Raw genomic sequence first — 27,737 nt, 5'->3', positions numbered from 1 at the left:
AAACTGTAATGCACTCTAGTGCTTTTTACAATGGGATACCACGGTTGGCCAAAGAAGCAATGGGACAGCCTGAGGCGCATCAGAAAAGAACTCCTGTAAGAGGCTTGGAATACGTCTTAAAGACTGAACTAGAGACAGCCGGGTAGAGAGGAGGGTTTGAAGCAGGGAAGCAATGCACTAAGATCTTCACCTGTTAAAGTTTATACTGGCAGCAGGTAGAGAGTGACTTGGAGGGGGATGAAGCTGGAGACCAGTGAGGCAGGAGGTATTTGGGGGAACCCAGGGGAGATACCCCGGGACTGGCTGAGGCAGGAGGAATGGAGAAGAGATGGCAAGTTCATGAGATGTTTGCGAGATCAATTCAATATTATCTGATAACTGCTCGGATGTGGGAGGATGGGCCATCGTTCTATGATACTTTTAGTTGCCAGTAACCAGCTTAAAGTAAAGGTGTGCAAGTTAGTGCAGATGACTGGTCGATCCAGAAGCTCAACAATGTCCCCAAGGACCACATGGTCTCCATTCAGCTGCTCTGCCATCTACACTGTGAACTTGGCCCTCAGTCTGGCTTCCCTCGTGGTACAGGAGGCCGCTATCAGCAATCAGAGCTGTATTCTTTCTTGTTTACATTGAGAGAGAGAAGGAATATCTCTCCTCATGACTTTCTCCTAAGAGAACAAAGTAACTTCTCAGAAGGAGGCAGAAAACTTATATTGGTTCCTATTAGGTCAGGTATCCATTGCTGAACCAGTCCCTGTGGCCAGGTTCTGAACCTCATGTTCTTTGATGGGGTTCTAGAACAGTTAAAGGGGATAGGATTTGGGGCGCCTTGGTGACATCTGACTTCAACTCAGATCATGATCTTGTGGTTTGTGAGTTTGAGCCCCATGTCGGGCTCTGTGCCGACAGCTCGGAGCCTGGAGCCTGCTTTGGATTCTGTGTCTCCCTCTCTCTCTCCCCCTCCCCGGCTCATGCTCAGTCTCTCTTTCTCTCTCAAAAATCAATAAACATTAAAAAAAAAAAACATTTAAAGGGGATAGGATTACAATGATTGATTTAGACAAATCAAGGCCCATCTCTGGAACTGAGAGTCAATCTCCAATCTAGTTAATCTGGGGGAGGGAATGACAGATTGATGGGAAGTTGTATCCATTAGAAAGCCTTTCAGAAGCCCACAAGAAACATAATACTCTGAATCATACTGTTTTAAATACAACAAAGTCAATTTATTATCTTACATAGCACATTAACTGTTAGTGAGGTCAATTTGTTATCTTTTCATAAGAATACCTAACGCAGGAAAGGCCCAGGGTTAATTAAGTCAGCAACTCAGTGACATCAAGACCCAAGATTTGTCCACTTGGCATCTTTATTTTGGGTATATTCGTGTTACCTGCAGCCCCTCTCCCCTCCAGATTGTAAGACAGGTGTGGCTAGCAAATTCCATGACAAGGCGTAAAGGAAGCCAAGAATCTCTCTCACAGAAGCAAGAGAACCTTTGTCAGAAGACCCTACACCTTAGATTGCATTGGTAGCATTTTGTCCCATACGTACCACCAGTCTGGTCATTAGCAAGGGGAACAGAACCACTGATCAATTAGACTTTCCTCTGACTATGTGACGGCACCTCATTTCCCAAACCACATGGCCACACAGGGTGAGCAGATGCAGGTCTGAACAACAGAGCCCTGTTGGGAGGGAGAAAGGGGAGTGAACAGGTGTTGGGTGGGCGATCACCGGCGACTGCTACAGACCTTAACCAGGAAATGGGCTAGGAGGAACTTCTCGGTCGAATAACTGCGTAGTTTAGGTGCTGTTAATTGAGAGAGAGGGCTCAAGAGAAACAATGGGAGGCTCATTTTTGGACTTGGTGAATATGAGATGCTCATGTACCAGCCAAACTGAGAAATCTAGAAGGCAGCTATATAGTTGATCATCCCCTTCTTTATTTTTTTTTAAATTTTTTTTTGTAACGTTTATTTTTGAGACAGAGAGAGACAGAGCATGAACGGGGGAGGGGCAGAGAGAGAGGGAGACACAGAACTGGAAGCAGGCTCCAGGCTCTGAGCCATCAGCCCAGAGCCCGATGCGGGGCTCGAACTCACGGTCCGTGAGATCATGACCTGAGCTGAAGTCGGACGCCCAACCGACTGAGCCACCCAGGTGCCCCATCACCCCCTTCTTTAAAAAAAAAAAGTTTACTTATGTATTTTGAAAGAGAGAACACATGCGAGCAGGGGAGGGGCAGAGAGAGGGAGAGAGAGAATCCCAAGCAGGCTCCGTGCTGTCAGCACAGCAGCCCAGGACAGGGCTCCATCCCATGAACCGTGAGATCATGCCCTGAGCCGAAGTCGGACGCGTAACTGACCGAGCCACCCAGGCGCCCCCTCATCCCCTTCTTCTTAAAACCCCATTTCTTTCTCTGGCTTCCAAGACACCACGCTTCTTGTTTTTGTCTCCTCTCTCTCTGCCATTCCTTCTTTGACCCTTTCTTGGCACTTCTTCTGCCACCCATCCCTGAAATATTGAGATTCCCCGAGGTTCTGGTCTAGGCCCTCTGCTTTATAAAAAAAAAAAAAAATGTAGGGTGGCCTGGGTGACTCAGTCTGTTAAGCTTCCCACTTCAGCTCAGATCGTGGTCTGGGGGTTTGTGAGTTCAAGCCCTGCATCAGGCTCTGCACTGACAGCATGGAGCCTGCTTGGGATTCTCTCTCTCCCTCTGTCTCTGCCGCTCCCCTGCTCGCTCACTCTCTCTCTCAAAATACTAAATAAATACACCTTTTAAAAATAAATAAATAAAGGGGAGCCTGGGTGGCTCAGTCGGTTAAGCATCTGTCTTCGGCTCAGGTCATGATCTCACCGTTCCTGAGTTCGAGCCCCACATCTGACAGCTCAGAGCCTGGAGCCTGTTTCAGATTCCGTGTCTCCCTCTCTTTCCTTGTCCCTCCCCTGCTTGTGCTCTGTCTCTCTCACTCTCAAAAATAAATAAACACTACACAATTTTTTGTAATAAAAATAAATAAAAATTTAAAAGCCTGTATTTCATTACTATATATATTTCTTCTGGGTGGTGTCATTTTCAATTGGCTTTAAATCAATGACTTCAGCCAACCTTCCTTTCTCTCCTGAGTTCCAAGTCCTCTAACCACTCACTGGACTTTTCAACCTGGACTTTTGTCTCTACTCACCCCCCAAAATCTCTGTAAGATTTTCTTCGTGATTTGTTACTGACAATTCTGGGCATTTTTTCCCTCTGTCTTATATGATGGACTATGCAAATGTAACTTCAAGCTGCCTCCTTATCCAGCTCTGTTGCTATCCTGGGTCCCTGCTGTATTTGTTGTGGGCAGGGGGCAGGGGCCAGTAAACCCCCAGAGACTAGGTTTCCCAAACTCCTGTGTCAGAGGAACATAAGATTCTATTATTGTTCCCAATTATTCACTCTCTTCTCTGAAACAGGAGTATAAAGCCCTTTATTACCAAGTGCCTTATAGTGCCTCCCTGCAGATAAGTACACTTCTCTGTGCCCTTGGCGTTAGACCTGGCTACATGACCTGCTTTGGCCAATGGAAAGTAAACAGAAGTTCAATATCAACTCTGACCAGAAGCTTTAGGAGCCACAATGTGGTCCTGTTTCTCTCCTCCCTTTACCAGGAGACCAAGATAAGAGCTGCTCCCTCCGGCACGACCCCAGAATAATAAATACTGGAGCAAAGCCAAAGCCAATCTGTAGCCCTGATATGTAATCTGAGGAAGAAATGAATGTAGTGAGATTTCAGGGAGAGGGGGAGGGCTGTCTGTTAATACCACATTATCTAGAAAAAGCTGACTAACGGAATAATTGGTGCAAGTTACAGAATGCTGTGCTTAAACAGGTGCCATTGGCTTTGGGTCCTAGCGGCGGGCACCAAGTGGTGTAGACTTTGGTCGTTTCGAAGGCAGATTGTGTACCAAGTAGCTTGTGGGTTTAGGCAAAAAAGCTGAGAAACAGATTGTTATCTGTTTTGGTTGTTTTTAGCCGCATTTGACAGGCTACTACAAGAACGAGACGAGCTCAGAAAAGAATTGGCTGTTTTGTCAGCAGAGATTAAAACTCAGGGGCGCCTGGGTGGCGCAGTCGGTTAAGCGTCCGACTTCAGCCAGGTCACGATCTCGCAGTCCGGGAGTTCGAGCCCCGCATCAGGCTCTGGGCTGATGGCTCGGAGCCTGGAGCCTGTTTCCGATTCTGTGTCTCCCTCTCTCTGCCCCTCCCCCGTTCATGCTCTGTCTCTCTCTGTCCCAAAAATGAATAAATGTTGAAAAAAAAAAAACTCAGTTTTGGGGGGTGCCTGAGTGGTTAAGTCAGTTAAGCGTGTGGCTCTCAATTTCAGCTCAGGTCATGATCTTGTGGTGAGATCAAGCCCCACATCGGGCCCTGTGATGACACTGCAGAGCCTGCTTAGGATTCTCTCTCCTTCTGAAAATAAATAAATAAACTTAAACAATACAAAACAAAAAAACAACAAAAAAACAACAACCGCAGTCTTGGGACGGAGACCAGATCAAGGGCATGAGCGGTGGCTCCCAGTAAGTCCTTTGTTGGATAAAGCGGCTCTTAGTAGACTAAGAGCATGGCTCTCCAATGGCAGCTTGGTAAATTCAATTTACCTTGGCAATTATGCCTAGAGAAAGAGGTATGTCTTTATAGGTACGGTAATTTGCAAATAGAGCTGACTCGAATCAGGTAAAATGCTATTCAAGGTTCAAAGAGAGGTGTACAGCCAAGACATGTCAGCTTGGGTTAAAAGATGTGATTGCTGGAGACCAACATTGGGGCTCCAAAATTTCTGTAGGCAGGAAGGAAGCTGAGAAAGCTGCTCACCTCACAAGAAGCCCAAAATTATGAAGAGCAGGGGCTACTCCCAGGGACCTGAAATGGAAGTTAATCAAGGAATGTTTCCTATGCCCTGCAGGATTTTGGAATTCTAAGAACCAATGATGGTTGTGAGTCTCTCGGTTTTTCTTTCAATGAATAGAAGTGTTTATTCAGTCTTGGTTCAACCATTTCATATAAGGTATAGATGTTGGGGGGGGGGGAGCTGTAGATAACGTTTGTTTGCTCGTTAGTGTCTGGATTAAGAGGACCCCTGTCTGGACATAATACAGAGACTCACGAGATAGTGAGCTTTGAGCTTGATGTCATGACTGGTTGAAACTTTTGGGTGTCACTCTTCGCAGGAAGAGTGGGTATGTTTTTCTCATGCAAAAAAAGAGAGAAATGATTATTTATGACCAAGAAGGTCGACTGTGATAAGAGACTATTATTTTTACTATTTATTTGTTTTTCTCCCTGTAGGAGAATCAGACAGCCTGAGACGTGGCTCCCCGTTTGCATTGTCAGCTAGAGGAGTGCATTCCCAGAAGACATCGGCATCAGGCAACGTCGCGTGACTTGCTTTAGCCGACTGAATGTGAGTGGAAGTGACACATAGCATTTCTAAGCAAACGCTTAAGAGCCCCTGGGTGGTTTCAGCAGTTCTTTTTCCCCTCTGCTTGGTCTTGTAAGCTGGGGGGTGTTACTTCAGTCTCAGGCTGCCAATGAGACGACAGGTAGGGCAAAGCCACAGGTGACTCCTATCACCACCAAGAAACTCGAACAAGAAATAAATGGTCGTTCTTGTAAGCAAACTGAGATGTTCCGTAGTGTCTGTCACAGGGGCAAAAACTAGTCAACACTGGCTAGTGATACGGCTCACATGTGGGCCCAACCAATGGGAAACACTGGCAGGAGACTAGAAGATGTGAGGAAGGGAAAACCATGTCTCTCCTTCCTTTTGTGCCGTAGGCAGTCTCTCCAGCATCAACTTGGTCTCCGGGTAGGCAGGCCCATGGGGCTTCCTGCTCCTGAGGATGGGCCCTGTGCTCCTCCCTTTGGCTGACTCTGTCCCTCTAGCCTGATGCTGGTGGCTCCCTGCTGTCGCTAGTCTGTATTTGGCTTCTCAGCTGATTCCCTGCATTAAAGTCCCTCTATTTTCAACATTTTGAGCCGTTTTGTCTAATTGCAGACTCGCTGATACACCATCCGCTGCACAAATTTTGGAGTAACTATTGATCACCGAGGTCTCAAACTTCGTGAGATTTTTCAAGAAAGGAAGACATGTTTGACTGTATCGTTTTGGGTTTTTTTTTCTTTTTTTAGCGTTGTAACCGTTTTTAAGGATACATCCCAGTAGCATTAAGTATGTTCACAGTGCAGCCATCGCTAGCATTCATCTCTAGAACTTTCTTCTTCCCAAACTGAAACTCCGTATCCATTAAACAACATTAAACAACATCTCCCCCTTCCTTCTTTGGCCCAGCGCCTGACAACGACCATTTCACTTTCTGTGTCTGTGAATTTGACGACTCTAGGTACTTTATATAAGTGGAATCACATACTTGTCCTTTTGTGACTGGCTTATTTCACTTAGCATAGTGTCTTCAAGGTTAATAAGTTTATTTATTGGGGGAGGGGGGGAAGGGGCAGAGAGAGAGGGAGAGAGAGAATCTGACACAGGCTCCACATTGCCAGTGCGGAGCCCGATGCAGGGCTCCAACCCCGAAACCATGAGATCATGACCTAAGCCGAAACCAAGAGGTGGACGCTTAACCAACCGAGACACCCAGGAGCCCCTCACTCCTTTTTCAAGCAATCAGTCTCTCTCTTCCACTCTATGCAACCAATGATCAATTCCATTGATTTTACCTTAAACACAGCTCTGTCTTTTCTTCTGCCGCTCAAGTTCAGGGCATGGTCTGCATCTTTACTTAACCTGGGCCACTGCAGCAGCCTCCTTGTTGGTCTCCCTGCCTCTAGTCTTAAAACTTCCATCTAGGCTCCAAGCTGCTAACAGAGCCACTTTCTAAAGCAATCCTGATCTTGTCATTTTCTTGCTAAAACTCTTAAGTTGCCCATTGCTTTTAGAAAAAAGTTCCAACCCTATGTTGTGCCTTCCAAGGCCCTCTACCATTCAACCCTGACCTACTTCTCTGGTCTCCTCTGTTAATAATCCCTTTCTGGCTTCTGCTTTGTCTTCTTCATTTCATTAACCCCTTCTTATCCTTCAGGTCATAGGTTAAGGGTCACTTCCTTGGAGGGGTTCTCTGCTCCCATAATGCAATGCCCTGTACTTCCTCTATCACTCTACTTATCTGCATGTATTGTAATTATTTGTTGAAGTCTGTCTTCTCTTTGGACTATGACTTCTTTGAGGGTCAAGACCATGTCTTTCTAAGTGCTACATCTCTACCACCTAGCACAGACGATGACCACAATAAGTGTTAAATAAAACTTAGTTGTAGATTTGTAAGTTTTCGTGTTATGGGCGGGGGGTTGGGGGGTAGGGGGCGGCACCTGAGTGGCTCAGTCAGCAGAGCATCCAACTTTTGATTTTGGCTCAAGTCATGATCTCGTTTTGGGTTCCCTCTCTCCGCATCTCGCGTGTGCTCCGTCTCTCAAAATACATGAGTAAAATAAAAAAAAAGAGAGAAAGTTTTTATGTTATAGGATGTATAGGTCCTGTAGGTGGTAGTCGACACCAAATACATACATGAGATAATCTAGGGAGAGGGTATCTCTAGAGAGAACATGAGAAGTAAGAAAGATAATGACAATTAAGATGAAGAGACGGATATGAAGCTAAGGGGGAAAATGAGGAATGAACGGCCAGATAAGTCGGAGAGATGTCAGAAGAGAATGCGGTCATAAGCCAAAGAAGAGAGTGCCTCAGAAAATTGGAGGCCCCCAACAAGGTCAACCACAGCAAAGAGAACAGGATACAGACTGAAAGGAAGTGCCACTGGAGTTGTTACAGAGCAAGAAAGACAATGTTTGACGACACTTGGGTTTAACCTTTGTCAAACTGATGAATTCAAGAAGGTATTGCCCGCCTCCTTTTCATTACTTCCTCTATCCATTAACCTGGCCTAGATTCATTAAACATCTACTCTAGGCCAGGTACTGTGCTAGGTCCCAGGGAGACAAGAGAAATAGAGCAATACCCAGTCGGGCTTGTGGATCTCACCACCATTGCCTGCAAGGGAAAGTTACAAAGCACTGGCTTGTGCCCCAGCAAAGCCGGGGCTTGGCATTTTATGGGAGTTGGTACTGATTGACTTTCTAAATACACTCAATGAAACAAGAGTTAATGTGCAAGTCCAGAGGTCGGCAAGGCTTTGTTATCTTGTTCTGAGCTGGCAGGAGGCAAAAGGGAAAGTGTACGTGGTCCACTATTGCATCATTTCTGTCTGTTCCTAAGTCGGTCGCAGAGGGGATTTGGGGTTTTTTTCCAAGAAAGCTAGTTCCTGTGCTCAAAGGCAGAAAACTGATAGAGCAACTCAACCAAAAATCATCCCCTTAAGAAACTCTCTGAACTTAATCTCTGCAGAGATTCCTTTAACACCCAGCAATACGATGTATTACTGACTAAATTACCGCTCTATTTTTTTTCCTGCCCTGTGCTCCACCCACAGTAGAACAGTGTGGTGTACTGTTCAAAAGGTCAATGAATCGTGCGTGAACTTCTGAAAATTAATGGGAGTCTGGATGGAGACAAGGGAGGGACACTCTTCCTAACCAGAGAACTATCTTATTGGGTTTTCATTTAATACAGGGGCATCTCATTTTATATAGTAGACATTGTTTTGAAATAAAAAGTTTAAATCAAAATGTCTTTAAAGCACATTATCTCTTTAATGCCCCAGAAAAACAAGATCATTTAAAGAAACCCAGCCCATCACACTAGGCATTCTTTGAAATACTTATTATTGTGGGGATGCCTGGGTGGCTCAGTCGGTTAAGCGTCTGACTTTTGGTTTTGGCTCAGGTCATGATCACACAGTTCACGGGTTCGAGCCCCACAACAGGCTCTTCGCCTGACAATGGGGAACCTGCTTGGGTTTCTCTCCCTCTCTCTGCCCTTCCCTTGCTCTCTCTCCCTTTCTCTCAAAAATAAACAAACTTTTTAAAAAAGAAGTACTCATTATTATATAATCAAATAGTGAATGGTCGGTTCCTAATTTATAATTTGGATTTTGAAATATGCTTTTTTTTTTTTTTTTAAATATATAGGCTTGGGAAGTGATGCAATTAACTGACCACACAGGGGCCTCAATCAGGCAATCAGACTTTAGCTGTTGGGGTCTGGCCTGACTCAACAGTTGAAAAACAAGGTCCAAAGAACTTATGCCTGAGAGAAATGTGCTCAAGGGACTCTGAACTCATGCCTGGACTTTCCCAGTGCTTACATCTGAAAAGTCCCTGGGGGACCTAGGGCGGGTTGAGCAAGGAAGGGGGGCAGAGTAAATCCTTCACCAGGGAGGGTAGAAATAACAAGTCATACTTCCAGAGTGCTTACAACAAGCCAGGCTCTTCCTCAGACTCTTTTTTATGTATTAAAAAACATTTTTTTTTAACTTTACTTATTTATTTTGAGAAAGACAGAAACAGCGTGAGTGGGGGAGGGGTAGAGAGGGAGAGGGAGAATCCCAGGCAGGCTCTGTGCTGCCAGCTCAGAGCCCAAAGTGGGGCTCGAACTCATGAAAATGGGGGATCATGACCTGAGCGGATCGATGCTTAACTGACTGAGCCACCCAGGTGTCCCTCTTCCTCGGACTCTTGACATGTATCAACTCAGTTAATCATTCCAACAACGCAGGAAACAGTTACCATTACTCTCCACTTCCCAAATGAGAAACTGAGTCAGAAAGGTTAACAGCAATTTGCCTGCTCTCCTACACTAAAAAATGGTGGAGCTGGTTACTCACCTGGGAGTCATCAGAGGCTTAGTAATATGCCTCAAATTCGCTTAAAATGCACACCTTTAAGATGAAAGGCAGGGCACGTCTGATGGAGCCTGTGACTTCAGAACGCCTTTTGAGACCAGGAATTACTCTGGGGCGGGGAGGGGGGGGGAGGCGGGGGCGGTGGGAGGAAAAGGTGAGAAAGGTGAGTTCCCTGTGTGCACGACGAAGGAGAGGTCTTCAGTCCATTCCTAGCTGGTGCAAGCTGAGAACTTGGACTTTTGCCGTCCTCGGTCAGACAGAACCCTAAAGCACACGGGGCGGAGGCGGAAAGAACACCGCCAAAGCCAGGGATCGCCGCTAGCCACGTGGCCCAACTTAGGAGCCAGGGGGGCTGTCCGCGAAGGCGGGGCCGGCGGGGCGGGGCGCGGGGCCGGGCGGGCCGGGCGGAGTGCGCCTGCGCGCAGGGTGGGTCTGCCGCTTAAAGCCGTTCCCCGCCCCACTCTGAAGTCCAGTCTCTCCGGTGCGCACGCGCGAAGCTTTCTCCTTGTCAGTCGGCGCCGCGTGCAGGCTGGTGGCTCTGTGGCGGCGGCTGCGGCTCGTCATCCGCACCATGAGCGGCTTCAGCAGCGAGGAGCGCGCAGCGCCCTTCACCCCCGAGTACCGAGTCTTCCTCAGTGAGTGTCGGCGGACCGCGACCCCTCCCCGCCCGCCAACCCATTCATTCCCGGGCCTCGCCTCGCCTCGCCTCCTGCCCGGGCGCCGTCGGCCCGCGCTCCGCCCCTTGTCCCGGGCGCGGGCCGGGTTCCTTGGGCTTCCCGGGCCCTGGGCCGGCCAGGCCCTCCCATTTCACACGTCCCGTTTGAAACGGGTAAACGGGGTGGGGGGAGGGTGACCGCGAGGACGGTCTTTCTCTTTCACACGCGCGGTGGGACCCGACCCCGGGCCCGGCTAGTTTTGCAGGTGCCCTCGGGCAGCGTCTGATGGGAAGGGAAACCACTGAGTCACTCTAGAAAAGGTGTCAGGAGGTAAACTAATCTGCGTAAGAGGATTGCTTGATTTGTAGGAACGGGGGCAGGGTGGAGGGATGACTCCCTAAGGACCTTAATTCCTGAACTGTAGCTCAGTCTGCGGGCACCAGGCAGGGTGAGATCCAACCCCTCGTTCTGCAGAGGGGGAAACTGAGGCCCGGAGCAGGAGCCGTCCGTGGAGGACCGAACTCCTCTCCAGGAAGGCCCGGTCGCGCATCTGCCCCTCCCTCCCGCGGAGGTTTCCCCTGCAGCGCGGATGCTGGGAACGAGCCTTCTTGAAACAGAAAGCTGTTTCCCTCATGTCAAACAGGTGACGTCAGTCTGGAAAGCACGAGGGAGAAAGTGCCAAGTTTTTACCCCCGGGCAGGGAATCGACATCTGAGGGGTACCTACCCCAGGTCCACACCTGGAGCTGCACTTAGAGCTCTGCACGCTGCGGACTGATGGCGCTCCGCTTTCCCTCGCCCACCGCCTTTTGTCTCGCAGGTGGAGGAAAGAAAGCTACCTCGGGTTTTATCTTGATCTCTACCCACCCCCCTGCCCAAGCCACTAGGAATAGATAACTGGAGAGAGCCAAGGCGTTCGAAAATGTGTCAGTAGAGGCGTTTCTGTTTTAACTGTAAAGAGCCGTTTTACTCGGAAGGAAATGGGCAGGTGCAGCAAATCTTTGCGGGTGGGCAGGCAGGAAATTGCCGGGTGGAGGGGACCAATGGGAACACGGAGAGAATGCACTAAGGTCCTAGCGAAAAGTAACCTGCTGCGGGAGGAAAAGGAAAGTGAACTCAGGTTTACACATGTAGCTAAAGATTACCATGTAAAATCCAGGAAGGATGGGACTCCCCATTTTATTTAATTTTGGACTTAAATAAGGGCAGTGTAGGATCTTTTGACTAATAATTCACTGAACTATTTTTTCTGTAGTTAGAATCTCTCTGTAGGAGGGATTTAGAGCGGTGACGCTCAAGTTTGAAGGTGGAAAGATGATTGGCTAATTGACTTCAAGCTGTATTTATTTGCACGGTAGTTATCACTTAGGTTACCTAATGGTAGCAAGAATTTGATGGCCGTTGTGGAAGACCATAGCCATTCCTTGACTTTGACACTGGCTAATGTAACTTTTTATCAGATGGCACTCTCTGGGACTTAAAAAATACCAATGATTAGAACTATTATGTAATTACACAATTTTAAGGTTTTTTAAAAAAAGTGTTTTTTAACATGTATTTATTTTTTGAGAGACAGAGTCAGAGCACACGAGCAGGGGAGGTTCAGAGAGAGGGAGACACAGAATCGGAAGCAGGCTCCAGGCTCTGAGCTGAGCAGAGCCCGTCGCGTGGCTCGAACTCACGAACTGTGAGATCATGACCTGGGCCGAAGTTGGATGCTTAACGGACTGAGTCACCCAGGCGCCCCAAGGTTTTTTAATCATAGATTTCTTAGCACCCTTCCTTAATAGAAGATTTTTTACCTCTATAGTGTTATATTTGTCAGTCTCTTTAAAACTGATGGTGGATTGGACTGTGAAGTCACAGGTGACTCTGAAGGGATCGTAATGGGACTCATGAAATGGAGATATATACTGTCCTTTTTCATTTTCTGCAAAATGAATTACAGAAAGTCATTAGTTCTTTTGTTAATTGCATTTCCAGATGCATTAAGTACACATTTTAAAAAATACTTAAATTTTTGGTCACTGCTCAGTTTTTTGTATTCCACCTCGGTTTTCAAATGTGAAGGGATATAGGTTCACCCTTGGGTTTCCTAAAGAATAGTAAGGAAGTTGTTTTTTTTTTTTTTTAATGTTTGTTTATTTTTTTGAGAGAGAGAGAGAGAGAGAGCGTGAACAGGGGAGACGCAGAGAGAGAGGGAGACACAGAATCCAAAGCAAGCTCCAGGCTCTGAGCTGTCAGCACAGAGCCCGATGTGGGGCCCAAACTCACAAACTGTGAGATCATGACCTGAGCTGAAGTTGAATCTTAACTAACTGAGCCACCCAGGTACCCCTGTAAGAAAGTTTTGAAATTACTTTTTGGATATGGTTGTTAAGTCTCTAGAATATAGAAATTACCTGTGAAAGGGTTATTGGAACTTGGTTATCCTTAAGAAATATAATCTGTCCCTGTCTTCCTGGAACATTGCCTAAAACAACATGGTTTTATAACTGAACAAATTGGTCCCTTCCCTTCCCCCCCCAAGCCCAGCTGTTTCATTAGCTATGTAAGCTGTTAAGTGATGTAAGATCAGTCCAAAACAATTTGATAGCCTTTCGTATGCCAGGCACTGCTAGAGTCTGGGGATACAAAAGTATGTAAGACAGCCCCTGCCCTTGTTATAGAGGTTAGTATCTGTTAGACTCCTAAGGAGAGCAGAGGATTAAAATTTAACCCAATCTTGGAGGGATCCAGAAGGTAAAGTATACAACCAGCTTTTCTCATGTGGGAATAAAAAATGTCTACTTCACTATTCTGGTGAATGGTGTTGATAATGGGAAAGGCCATGCAAGTTTGGGGACGGGGTGTGTATGGGAAATCGCAGTATCTTTTTCTCAATCCTATGGTAAGCCTAAAATGACTCTAAAAAATTGAAGTGTTTTTTAAAATGTGTACTTAATGCATCTGGAAATGCAATTAGCAAAAGAACTAATGACTTTTTGTAATTCATTTTGCAGAAAATGAAAAAGGACAGTATATATCTCCATTTCATGATGTTCCAATTTATGCGGATAAGGTAAGATGTCCTGACCATTTAAACATAGTCTCTTTACTCAGATCAGTTAATTCCACATATGGATTTTCTTATACGTCTTCATAAGTGCTTAAAATGCCTCATTGTGCTGCAAATTCAAGGTACATTGACTAAGAAGTCAGTCTTAAATCCAGATTATTTGGCTAAAGAAGCAATTATAATTTGGGGAAGGAGTAGAGGAACAGATAACAAATGTTTCAAAGCTGTCCTTGGGACTAAATCTTAGTACCTCATAAGTGGTTTTATTTTATTTTATTTTATATTTTATTTTATATTTTATTTTATATTTTAATTTTAATTTTATTTTATTCATTTATTTTTAATTTTTATTTTTTCTCATAAGTGGTTTTAAAATTAACCAGGTCGGGGCGCTTAGGTGGCTCAGTTGGTTAAGTGACATTGGCTTACGTCATGATTTCATGTTTTATGAGTTCAGCTCCATATCAGGCTCTTTGCTGTCAGTGCAGAGCCTGCTTTGGATCCTCTGTCTCCTCTTTCTCTCTGTCTCTCTCTCTCTGTCTCTCTCTCTCTCTCTACCCCTCCACTGCTCTGTCTCGCTTTCTCAAAAAATAAATGAACATTTAAAAATAAAATAAAATACACCAGCTAGCCAGCACAAAATTTGGGTTGTGGGATATTTATTAAACAGCAAAAATATTTTATTTACAAAAATTAAACTATATTATTCAGTGATATAATTTCTTATAGGAAAATTCAGTACTTTCAGTGGACTGTTAGAGTTAAGATGCAAATAGTGTCGGGGCGCCTGGGTGAGTGACTGACTTTGGCTCAGGTCACGATGTCACACCTCGTGAGTTCGAGCCCCATGTCGGGCTCTGTGCTGACAGCTCCGAGCCTGGAGCCTGCTTCGGATTCTGTGTCTCCCTCTCTCTCTGCCCCTGACCCACTCGCATTCTTTGTCTCTCTCAAAAATAAATAAACATTAAAAAACTATATAATAAAAAAAAGTACAGTGTTAATAAAGGTTAAGTCTATAGACTTCTAAAAAGAGGTCTCTGTTAGTATGCACACCAGTGAGCTGAAGAAATCTAGCACAAATTGATAGGCTAACCACAAATGGGTAAGAATCTTACTTTGCTAGGAAAAAATGTCTACAAGGATATATTCCAAAGTCTTTGTGGTCCTTTGGAAGTAAGAATTGCTAGTGACCCTTTCTGATTTTTATTTTCATTTTTGTCTTTTTATATTTTCTAATCTTTTTACAATGAGCATGGGTTATTTTTACAAATTGAAATAGTTATTGTTATTTTTTTTATTCAGTGCTTGTTTTAGCCTCCTTCCCAGTAGAAGTTTGTACTTCTGACACAAGGAACTGACACAAGGACGGATGCCTGCTGCTTTTTTAAACCTTTAAAAATTCTTTTTGTCCAACCGGGAAGCATGATTCACGATGAACACAAATTTTTTTGAGTTCTAAACACTGCACATAGATTGTTGATTTTCCTTGGCTACATGCCAATACATAATACATGCGAGCATCGCATTCCAGTGCAAGTCTAGAATACCATTATAGGTGAAATCTTCTCCTTGTATATGCTGAGTCCTACTGTTTCTCTGTACTTGACTATCAGAGAGACATAGGCAAATTCACCGAACTTGTACCAGGAAATTTGCTCCAGTTCCAGACTGACAACTTGAGCGTCGGCAGAAAACCCCAACTCAAGGTGTTGCTTCCTAGGAGCTTCCTTGTGCTGGGCTCCAACAGGAGATAGTAGAGCAAATAGCCTAAGGCCAATTATGTGCCACGCTGACAGGAGGGACCTCTAATTGGCATGTGTTCTCCTGTGGGATTCTCAAAGTTGTATTTATTCAGAAACTCTAATTTGTTATGTCTGATTTCCTGGGAGTTGGCATGAGCTGCAGGATCCTTCCTTCCTCTTGAATTGGCATCCTTTGGTTGACTTGATTATCCGTTTGGTGTGTAATTAGTATGCATATCAAAGTACTTTCCAGTCATGTCTCACACCATTTTGAGTAGTTAAGAGGTATAAAATGATGACTGAAAGTTTATTGATAGTAACTTGACATGTAGATGTGCTAAGGAAGAAAAATATTTTCTTGACTTAGAGCTATTTTTTGTGTGCGTGTGTTTATAAGTGTCTTAGTCCATTTGGGCTGCTGTAACAAAATACCATAGACTGGTAGCTTATCAGCAGCATGCATTTTTTTACTCACAGTTCAGGGAGCCTGGAGGTCTGAGATCAGGGTGCCAGCATGGTTGGGTGAGGGCCCTCTTTTGGTCATGGACTTCTAGCTATGTACTTTTGTGGCAGAAAGGGCTAAGGATCTCTCTGGAGCCTCTTTTATAAGGCACTAATCCCACTCATGAGGGTTCCACCCCTGTGTCTTAAACACTTGCCAAAGGTCCCACCCAGTGTACAATCACTATTGAGGGTTAGGATTTCAACAAATGAATTTTGGGGGGACACAAACATGCAGACCATAGCTATAAGTAACTGATACAATATTCTATATTATATAAACTATAATATTCTAGCCAAGGATCAGAATGTTCATAATAGTTGCGGTGCCCAGTTTTATTACTGCTTCAAGTTACCCCAAAATAGGAAACTGAGACTACATTTTGGTGCTATGTAAAACATCTCCACTCAGTTTATTCTGCAACTCCTTGGAGTCTTGTATGGGACTGATTTGGGCTATAATCTGGGATTACTCAAATGAAAACTCTGCCTTTGCACCGCCCTGAGCTGGCTCAGAAACACAATCTCTTACAACAACTCTGGATTTCACTAGTGGTCCAGATGTCAGTGAACTTCAGCATTTCAGATTCCTGTCTGAGAAGCAGGAAAGAGTTCTTTTGTTTTGTTCTGTTTTTAAGGAAGTTTAGTATATACAAAATACCAAAAGGGTGTGGTACACAGAAATTATTTTGGATTATAGCCTAAATAAAAGATCTGATTAACTCCATTGGTTACAGAAGAGTGTGCTCTTTTTTTTTTTTTTCCCAATGTTATTAAGTTTATGTAAATACATTTTTAGTGTGTGGTTGTGGACTTTATCTCTAATATGGTCAGTCATTCAAAGGGAGATAATGAGGGAATGTATCTTTCACACAACTCTTACCACTCTACTGAGGAAAAATGCCCAAAGGCTTATATTCGGCTCTATGTCAGGACCTCTCAATGTGGACAGCCACTAGGTAATCAAGTCAGCCAGTTCTGGGAATCCATGTGACTCAAACACCCTGCCTGGATTATTTCCAAATCCATTCGGTGGAAGAAGGCAAAGGCAAGGACTCACTAGATTTTGTCCTTTGCTCTGGGTCTATTTTGGGGTCAAATATAAAAATACCTGTGGCTCAGGGTGTCTTCTGACATAAAACTTTTTAGATAAGAGAAATTTTTAAAATCCAGAACATAGCATAAACGGTGTGAAATAGTGGATGGATTAACTTTTATCTAAATCTTCAAGTGCTCAAATATCATGACTTGATATTTAGATTTAGAAGTTTGGTATTGTTTTTGTTCTGTATCTTAAACGTTGATGTTAAATATTTGTTCTAACAATATAGGCTTCTATTTGTTTTCCAGGTGACTGTTGGGAGAATATGTAAATATGGAACTATTTTTTTTTCTCCTCTTCTAAAAGTTCAGTTTATAATCAAATAGGTTGATGCCTCAGAAATTTAACAATATTTTCTGCAGTCGTGTATCATTTTTTTCCAAGATTTTATTTTTATTTATTTTTTTTTTAATTTTTTTTTTAACGTTTATTTATTTTTGAGACAGAGAGAGACAGAGCAGGAACGGGGGAGGGTCAGAGAGAGGGAGACACAGAATCCGAAACAGGCTCCAGGCTCCGAGCTGTCAGCACAGAGCCTGACGCGGGGCTCGAACTCATGGACCGTGAGATCATGACCTGAGCCGAAGTCGGCCACTCAACCGACTGAAGCACCCAGGCGCGCCTCCCAAGATTTTATTTATTTATTTATTTATTTATTTATTTATTTATTTATTTATTTATTTTTAATTTTTTTTTTCAACGTTTATTTATTTTTTGGGACAGAGAGAGACAGAGCATGAACGGGGGAGGGGCAGAGAGAGAGGGAGACACAGAATCGGGAACAGGCTCCAGGCTCCGAGCCATCGGCCCAGAGCCCGACGCGGGGCTCGAACTCACTGACCGCGAGATCATGACCTGGCTGAAGTCGGACGCTTAACCGACTGCGCCACCCAGGCGCCCCCCAAGATTTTATTTTTAAGCAATTCCTACACCCAACATGAGACTCAAACTCAGAACCCCAAGATCAAGAGTCACATGCTCCACCAACTGAGCCAGCCAAGCGCCCCCTGCACTCATGTTATCATTCTTTTTGAAGATACTATTTCGCTGTACCTGAGCCCTTTAGGAGAGATCTACTCAAGCAGATGCCTGTTGGATTACTTCCTTCCGGGGTTTGCTTTGTTTCAAATTTTCGATTTCTTTTTATAAACAGTTCCTTAAATGGAAGTTTTTAAAATGTCACTGAATTAATTAAACACTGTTTTCTTCCCTAGCTTTGTACGTATATAGAATGGGTTTTCTGGATTTTTGTTTTGTTTATCTTTGGTTTCATGTTTTCTAAACCAAAGTTAGAACCGGGAACAGATGGGAACTGATGACCGTTAAGCTTAATCAGCATGTCATAATGAAAAATAAACTCCTACTTTTTCCCTCTCCAGTGAGCATTCAGGTGACTAAATTTTGATAACAGATATTCTAACCATAATCTCTGTGGTCTGTCAACTTCGTTGAAAAAGTAAAGTTGGGATGATTAAATATGGATATAGCATACCACAATGCCTGGCTTTATAGGAAAGCCTCAGTAAACAGTAACCAACCAGATAGGATGATGATGTTGAGCACAATGACTGATTGTTTCTTTAGCCCTTCAGAGCTCTATTTTATAGGGTAAAAAAAAAAAAAAAAAATCACTGAATTAAGAGTAAGGAATCTTGACTTTAGTCTTGGTTTTACCACTAACTGGCCTAATGATATTGAGCAAATTCCTTCATCTCTGAGCCATGTTCATCTTGGTGGGTGTTTTAGATTACATTCTATGTTGATGTCCCATGATTCTGTGTATAGAGCTTATTGATGAACCCTCATTACAGATCATTATTTTAAAAAAGGCCCAAAATTATTGTTGATATTTATTGAATGATTCCTGTAACCTTAGGCACTATGCTAAAGCCCTTCTGTGGATTATATCATTTGGCCATCACGTCATTCTCTAAGCTAGGTTCTTTCATTAGCCCCATTGTCCAGGATCAGCCACTAGAGCTTATAAGCAGTAGTGTCATGCTTGAAACCCAGCATTTTGGCTCAGAACTTGTTTTTAATTTTTTTAATTTTTTAATTTTAATTTTTATTATTATTATTTTTTTTGCTCAGCGTTCAAAGGAAATGAGTAAGAGCTTTTTTTTCTTTGGAAAGGCTCAGAAGTCTTCTAGTCCAGGCATTCTTGGTGGCCCCGAGGCCCTCAAATGGCCACGGACGGGTTTCTGAGGTTCTGTGAACTCTGTGATACTGCGATTTGGTGTAAATGTGCATTTTTCCTGGGAAAGGTTCTATGTTCAAAATTCTTCGTCATCACAGGGGTGCCTGGGTGGCTCAGTCGGTTAAACATCTGACTTCAACTCAGGTCATGATCTCACAGCTTGTGAGTCTAAGCTCCACATCAGGCTCTGTCCTGACAGCTCAGAGCCTACAGCCTGCTTGGGATTCTGTGTCTCCCTCTGTCTCTGCCCCTCCCCTGCTCATGCGCGCGCGCGCGCGCTCTCTCTCTCTCTCGTTCTTTCAAAAATAAACATTAAAATTTTTTTTTAAAAAAAGAGTAGAACTTAAGTATTGCCACACACACAAAGTAAATATGTGAGGTGATGAAGAGGTTAATTTCCTTGATGAGGGGGATCATTTCACAATGTACACATATACCAAAACCTCACATTGTACATCCTGAATACATGATTATTTGTCAATCATACCTCAGTAAAGCTGAAGAAATTAAGTTTTTTTAAAAAAAGTAAATGGGTTCCTGAATTATTTCATTGATAAGTGATAAAAGTGAGATCATGACCTGAGCCACAGTCAGACACTTAACTGACTGAGCCACCCAGGCACTCCTAAGATCTACTCTTTAAGCAAATTTCATTAAATCATTTTTAGTGTTTTTGAGGAACCGCCATGCTGTTTTCCATAATGGCTGCACTAATTTATGTTCCCACCAACAGTGCACAAGGAGGAATCCATTTGCATTTAATAGTTTAGAGTATATCCTGTAATAAAAAAACTGACACTGAAGCCCAAACCTAAAACTAAGGATTAAGGGCCATTGTCACTTGGTGAGCACTTAATAAGGTATAATAACCTCAGACAGGATTAAATCTAGTACACCTTTTCAAAAGTACCTGTTTGCAGGTGGAACATTTCCTTATTAATTATGTGAGCTTTTCTGATAGGGATTTTATACTACAAAACTGTTCTAGAAGTTAAAAAAAAAAAAAGCTGCCCTTGTTTTTAATTAGCTTCTTGCTTGTTGAGTAATCTCTAGATGAATTTAGAAGAAAGTCCTCTCTACCACCACCGTTTTTCTGCAAATTTTATTGCAAAACAGAAAATAAAAGGAAGGACGATGGAATCAGAGAGTGATTTTTGTATTTCTTCCCAAGTCTGGCATTTACTTGGTTCCTGAAGTTATCTAGAGAGATACATGGTGGCTCAACTTGAAAATGTTGATTTAAAAGCCACTTATGTAAGTTTGCAATATAGCATGTCATGTTCACTAGGCTTTGGGTCCAGTGTTGGAAACTGATCATAAGTCTTAAGGTGTTCATAGGTCTCCCAATAAAGACGCATTTAACTTTACTACTAAGATTCAGTGATGGGATATAATTAAATGCTCCCTATATACACATACTTAACTACACTAGTTATAATAGCCTACCAAATAGCCATGGCCTGTTCATTAGTAAACAACTTTTAGGCTACTAATTTGACCCATAAGAAAACTAACCGGTTTGGAAATGAAACCCCTGATCACCATACTATTGAAATATTCCTGTTTAATCAGTGAAAGTAAAAGACTAATCAAGATATAGGTTACATGTCTCCTACCCCTAAAATATTTTTATTTACACTCTTTTTGATTTAATGGAATGATATAATTAGTTTAGGCTTAAGTTTCCAATCTCCTTAGAATTTGAACACCTTTAACATTGACATTCTTATGAAATGATTATAAAGCTGGGAAGAGTGTTAGGTCTCTGCCTTTCGGAAGTCAGAGCTAAAGCTATAGTTTGCCTTTCTTCTGCCTCCTACAGGCTTATCCAAATCATCCCACTAGGGATACTAACCCCTTCCTTCCTCTGAAACTATAAATAGGGAGCTGAGAGCTTGATGCCAGAGCGGGGATTTAGAATCAAAGCAGACTAGAAGTGGAGAACAGATTCTCCTCTCAATCCAGGATTGAGCTAAGTAATAGTTGAAACCAGTTAGGATTAGAGAAAGAAGGCATGAATTTGTAACTGGGTAGTACTAAATACCCTAAAGTCTTGTCTCAGTATTTTAAATGCATAGATGTTGGAAATACGAGAATGTATGATTTTTTCCAATTGTTAATTGTAAAATCCACATAACGTAAGACTGACTGTTCTAACCATCATTAAGTGTACACTTCAGGGGTATTGATACATTCACATTGTTGCGCAACCCTTGCCACCCTTCATCTCCAGAACTCGCTTCATCTTTCAAAACTGAAACTTCATGTCCATTAAACATAAACTCCCCGTTCCCCCCTCCCAACCCCCTTGCGGCTACCCTTCTACTTTCTGTTTCTGTATGAATTTGACTTCTTTAGATACCTCATGTAAGTGGAATCACACGGTATTTGTCCTTTTGTGACTGGCTTATTTCACTTATCATGGCCTCAAGTTGTGTCCACACATGTTACAGCATGTGTCAGAATTTCCTTCCTTTTTTGGGGGGTTGCTTCTATGGTTTAGAGATTGTGAATAATGCTGCTATGAACATGGGTATACAAATACCTCTTCAAGACCTTGCTTTCAGTTCTTTGGGTGTATACCCAGAAGTGGAATTGCTGGGTCATATGGTAACTCTATTTTTGGTGGAACCGCGGTTTTCCACAGTGGCTATCCCATTTTACGTTCCTACCAGCAGTGCACAGGAGTTCCAATTAGAATGCATAATTTAACAGTGAAAGTGCTTCCCGCAGTGGGATTGGTTGGATTTCTTATATTGCCCTGAAAATGTTAAGGATCACTGTTCACCTGAACAACTCCCTGAATTGTAGCAGCCTCTAGGAGAACAGCAGTAGTTCCTGTTAAAGAATGAACCCCCTCCTTTTTATATCAACATACTTAATACCTTCTGTTGTGATTATTGATGGGGTACGTAATGACTAAAAGCTCCTAAAAGTTCATTGCTTTAAAAAAAGGCACAGTACTCACTATGGCATCTACATACACTTAAAAGTGTGCTAAGCATTCATTTTACAGGTAAGTTCCCTCCCCCAGGTTTATGAACCCACCCTCCCCACCCACACACACACCCCACACCCCACCCCAGCCCCACTGTAGCCTGAGGCCTCCATGCAGAGGCCTGGATTTGGAAATCTAACTTCGAGGGAGTTCAAAGAGCTTTTATGGGGCACCTGAGTGGCTCAGTCGGTTACGTGTCCGACTTCAGCTCAGGTCATGATCTCGAGGTCTGAGTTTGAGCCCTGCGTCGGGCTCTGTGCTGCCAGCTCAGAGCCTGGAGCCTCCTTCGGATTCTGTGTCTCCTTCTCTCTCTGCCCCTGCCCAGCTTATGTTCTGTCTCTCTCTCAAAAATAAATATTAAAAAATAAAAGAGCTTTTCTTCAGTGCCTAGGAAAGTAAAACCCAACAGTGGCACTCAGTAATTAATTAATTATTGAGAGAACATGAATGATTTGGCTCTGAGGCTTTTTGCAGGATACTCCCTGCTGTATTTTGGCCTAATTCCTAAAAAGCACCAAACTGGGGCACCTGGGTGGCTCAGTCAGTTGAGCATCCAACTTCAGCTCAGGTCATGATCTCACAGTTCATGGGTTCGAGGCCCATGTCGGGCTCTGTACTAACAGCTCAGAGCTTGGAACCTGCTTCAAATTCTGTGTCTCCCTCTCTCTCTGCCCCTTCCCTGTTCATACTGTCTCTCTCTGTCTCAAAAATAAACATTAAACAACAACAACAACAACAAAATTAAAGAATAAAAAAATAAAAAGCACCAAACCTTCAGGCTTATGGAATTCCTCTGTGCAGTGGAGTTGTCTTAACCATTTTCAGAAAGATGTTTTCTTTCCTTTAATGTTCTTTCTTTGCTTGCTTTCCATTATAGTTACGTAGGTTTGTAATATTAGGTAGTGGTTTTTGAGGACCGATATGCATTTATCACTTATTCCATTAAAATGTTCAATATAGTTACCAAATTTCAAATTTGTACATTTTGGCCCTATTTGCTACCTTTTTTTGAGGTAATTTATTCATTTGGTAATGCCTTTTTTTTTTTTTTTTAATTTACTGATCTCTTTGTTTTCACTTCTCACTCTTTCATGTGGTAACAGCTCCATCTTGTGAACAGTTAGGGTATTGCTGCTGAAAACTTAAAGTCCAGACTTGCTCGTAGACACATAGATCTTTCATTTTAATACCTGAGGTGTGGTACGAGATAGATGCAGTTCTTGAAAAGAAATCACATTTCTTTGATTAAATCTTGAAATTGAATGAAAGATTGGGTCTTCCCATGAACAATGTGTTACTTTTTCTAAACCACACAATTATCACTTAACATGGATAGAGCACTTACTCAGTCCTGGATTTTAAGATCTCTGTTTTTTGTGGGTTTTATGTTATATCAAGTAGGTGTTAAGAGGCTTGAAGCAGAAACTCATGAAATCTTCTTGTCTCCCTCAGTTTGACCAAGAACTTAAATAAAGGGCAGAAGTTTGAGACTGTAAGCTCTAGCTTTTCTGCTCGGTTAAAAGTAACAGCACAGTAATCATTGGCTCAAAACCTTTGACTTATCCTTTTGTAGCTTATCAGTCTCTGTTTTTGTTTTTTGGTGCAAAGTAGCAGAAAAATAATTCTAAAAAGTGTGTAACTAAGTGACTTACATTTTAAAAAATGTTTTTTTTTTTTTTGAGAGAGAGTGAGCATGGGTTGGGGAGAGGGGCAGAGGGAGAGAGAGAGAATCTTAAACAGGCTCCATACTCAGTGCAGAGCCCGACATGGGGCTCGAACCCATGACCCTGGGATTATGACCTGAGTCAAAATCAAGAGTTGGATGGTCAACTGACTGAGCCACCCAGGTACCGCATAAGTGACTTTCATTTCAAATCCGCTTTAAAAAATACACATTTTATAAAAGAATAATTGCAAATTTGGCCTCATGTATACCTTTTGCAAGGCTATAAACTGAAAACCTGACCATTTAAAGTTTTATTTATTGAGGCGCCTGGGTGGCTCAGTCAGTTAAGCGTCCGACTTCGGCTCAGGTCATGATCTCACAGTTTGTGAGTTCGAGCCCGGCATCAGGTTCTGTGCTGACAGCTCAGAGCCTGGAGCCCGCTTCACATTCTGTGTCTCCCTCTCTATCTGCCCCTCCTCTGTCAAACTAACGTATGACAATGTAAGTAAACTGACTTAGGGTTTGTCTTCCAAACTGCCACTGAAAGAGGAGTTCTGAAAACATCTTGAGCAATTGCAGTGTCACTGGAGGAAGCGAATGGGCTTTGGAGATGATCTCTTTGAAGGCGGTCTTCCTCGGAGATAGAAGTTCTGTTGTGTTTAAAAACTATTTCCTTTCTTTATAGTAACATTCTTCCCACCCACCCCCCACCCCTGACATTTTATTATGAAAAATTTATTATGTTTACTTAAACACACAGAAATTTGAAAGAATTACAGATTGGACAAGAATACACCCACCACCTTAATTCTACAGTTACTTTGCATATTTGGTCTGATTTTTTTTTTTAAGTTTATGTATTTATTTTGAGAGAAAGCGCCTTCAATATCACGAACCATGAGATCATGACCTGAGCCAAAATCAAGAGTCCGAAATCAAGAGTCGGATGTTTAACTGACTAGGCCCCTGAGGTGCCCCGGGTCTGATTTTTTGGCTGACTTGTGTTGAAAGCCTATTGACTTCAAAGATCCAATACAACGAACAGTTTAACTTTGGCCAAACCAGTGAAACGCTCACTGAGGTGAGAGAACAAATTAGCTCCTGTGACCATTTCACCTTCTATGTGTTTTTCAGGACGTGTTCCACATGGTAGTTGAAGTACCGCGCTGGTCGAATGCAAAAATGGAGGTATGTTTCTCCTTACACAGGTGATCAGACTTAGGATATTAATTTTGATCTAAGCACACTGATTTGCATTTGCTTGAGTGTTCAACCGCTGAAGCCTAAGGTTTTCTTCTTGCTGGTCCCAATCTCTTCTCCGGTTAAGTTGCATTGCCCACTGCCTGCCAGTCTTCCCCCTGGGCTCTGAAGCGGCAGACTGTCTTCCCCACACCTTTGCTTCTGGCTTCTGAAAGCCTAGAATTACCTGTTTCTCCTGTGTTATCCCCTTTAAGTCCATCAACGACTCCTCCAGACTCCTCCATGGAGTCACCGGGCTTTCTTTAGTTACCCCAGCCACCTGTGATTGTATTGGAATTTCTGTTGCGTTAATTTCTTTCTGATGACTCCTAATAGATTCGGCTTTTTGTTGTGGATATTTGTTACATTTCTTCTATCACCTAATTAAGCTTTTTGACAGTAGCCATATTTTGCATGTAGTATACACTCAAATATTTGAATAATTTAAAAAGTTTTAAGGAAAGCCTAAGTTGGATAATATTTATTTTGCCCTTTTAATACAAATCTTAAAACATTTCTCAGATGTTAGGATTTTATTCCAGGTAATTTTAGTTTTTACTTTCTTGAATAAGTAAATTTTGGGGTTTTTTTTTTTAGTGTTTTTTTTCCCTTCTTGATAGTTCCTGTGTACCTCAAATAAGTTTTCCAATTTAAGGCTGATTATGGAAAAACTTTTATATCAAATCATAAAAATGTTAGAGGCAAAATACTTCATTAAAGTGGAATTACAGGATATGCATTCCATAATTCATTTCCTCAAATCGTTATTTGAATAGTATTTTATATCCAAATATACAATAATTTGAAATTTTTTATTTCAGATAGCTACAAAGGACCCTTTAAACCCAATTAAACAAGATGTGAAAAAAGGAAAACTCCGTTACGTTGCAAATCTGTTCCCTTATAAAGGATATATCTGGAATTACGGTGCTATCCCTCAGGTATGTATCTGTGCAGTGGCTAAAAATGTACTTTTTAGCTTACAAAAAATTAACCTATAGCTGTTAGTGGAAAAGATTTAAACACCTGCAGAACGTTTATGCCATAGTAGATTTTACCAACATAAGAGTAATTATTATTTTTAATTTTTAAAAAATTTTTAAATGTTTTTATTTATTTTTGAAACAGAGAGAGACAGAGCATGAGCAGGGGAGGGGCAGAGAGAAAGGGAGACACAGAATCCGAAACAGGCCCCAGGCTCAGAGCTGTCAGCACAGAGCCCAACGTGGGGCTCGAACTCACGGAGTGTGAGATCATGACCTGAGCGATGTCGGACGCCCAACCGACTGAGCCACCCAGGCGCCCCAAGAGTAATTATTTTAATACTTCCTTGAATAAACTTATTTTCAAAATAAACTGAAGATAAATGTTTTATGATATTTAAATTCACATTTGAAAGTTCTTTTCTGAAATATTTATCTTTCTATATGGACTGGTTGTAAACCATATGCTTTGTTTCTTTACGGAATGAGTGGCAAAGAGGGACCGTGTAGGCTAGTGGTTGAAAGCATGGATTTTTGGCACCACATCCCAAGTCCGCCACTTGCTGGCTCACCTGACTTGCCTCTCTTTCCTCCTCCCTGAGGCCAATCTCTCTGAGATTATGAGCACTTAGCTCATATGGCTATTGTGAGGAGCCTGGCACAGGTAAGCTTTCATGCTGAGAGTCCTGATTTCTTCTTCTTAATGCCAGTCTTTTTGTGGTAAAGTAATAATGGGGTTCTGTTTTCCTAAACAGACAACACCTTTGAGGAGGGAGGATGTCTGTATTGTATACCGATTTATCCCAGCACAATGCCAGTGTGTATAGTAGGCTCTTATTTAATATTTAAAGGAAGAATCACTAGAATCATGTCTAGTATGAGTAAATGATGGATATTTAATTCCAGTTTGGCTAGGCTAATGCCTGTGGTACTTAGGATTTTTACATGAAATACTCAATTTACTTTTTCCTGTTGATAAATGGTTTGTTTTTATTAACCATTAAGTCTATTAAGTCGAGTCTACTGTGAAACAATCTGTAAGTTACCAAAACATAGATCAAACTCAGCTGGTAATCACAAAGTCACTTGTCTGCCTTAATTATAGCACTTCACCTTGTATTCCAGTTCATTTAGTAGTTAGCCTCAAAATATTGTCCCTCTGGGAAAACACTGCTGAAATACTTATTCTTCTGGAGGTTGGATTTCGCTTTGTTGGATCTGGTCTTTGTTTACCCCCCTTCACTTTCATCTTTTTGCCTTTATTCCAGCTGAATAGCCAAAAAATATGTTCTAGATTGAGGGAGAAAATAACTAGAACAATAAGTACATTTGAAACATCCAAGCAAGCACAAGCCATCTGTAAGATCTCTGCAGAGATTCAGGAAATAAAGCTAGCAATTGAAAGCTCCAGAAGATCCTGATTAGGCTTTTCAGTCTTGGCTCCTGGTCGGTGATGACACTTACCATCAGAACATCTCATTTCCCTTTTAGCATTACTGTCTACCTACCTCTGTTTTGGAAATTTATTTTTTTTTTTTAATTTATTTATTTTTTTTTAACATTTATTTATTTTTGAGACAGAGAGAGACAGAGCATGAACGGGGGAGGGGCAGAGAGAGAGGGAGACACAGAATCGGAAACAGGCTCCAGGCTCCGAGCCATCAGCCCAGAGCCTGACGCGGGGCTCGAACTCACGGACCGCGAGATCGTGACCTGGCTGAAGTCGGACGCTTAACCGACTGAGCCACCCAGGCGCCCCTGGAAATTTATTTTAAAGAAAATCTAGTTCATAGAA

The 27,737-nt window shown here is 42.6% G+C and overlaps 1 protein-coding gene across 1 annotated transcript in view; it reads left to right on the top strand.

Annotated features, from left to right (window-relative positions):
- Positions 1-10,260: 10,260 nt before the first annotated feature.
- The window catches only part of PPA1 (inorganic pyrophosphatase 1), a 30,887-nt gene continuing 13,410 nt past the window's right edge, over positions 10,261-27,737 (top strand). The window contains exons 1-4 of the mRNA XM_023240515.2: positions 10,261-10,436; positions 13,459-13,517; positions 24,855-24,908; positions 25,781-25,900. Of these exons, the coding sequence (XP_023096283.1) occupies positions 10,373-10,436; positions 13,459-13,517; positions 24,855-24,908; positions 25,781-25,900 (297 nt within the window). The 5' untranslated portion in view covers positions 10,261-10,372. The remainder of the gene's footprint in view (positions 10,437-13,458; positions 13,518-24,854; positions 24,909-25,780; positions 25,901-27,737) is intronic.

This window comes from Felis catus, chromosome D2 (assembly GCF_018350175.1).
Source record: "Felis catus isolate Fca126 chromosome D2, F.catus_Fca126_mat1.0, whole genome shotgun sequence".
Classification (NCBI taxonomy): domain Eukaryota; kingdom Metazoa; phylum Chordata; class Mammalia; order Carnivora; family Felidae; genus Felis; species Felis catus.
Note: the sequence above shows the minus strand (reverse complement) of the source record. Positions and strands in the feature narration are given on the sequence as shown.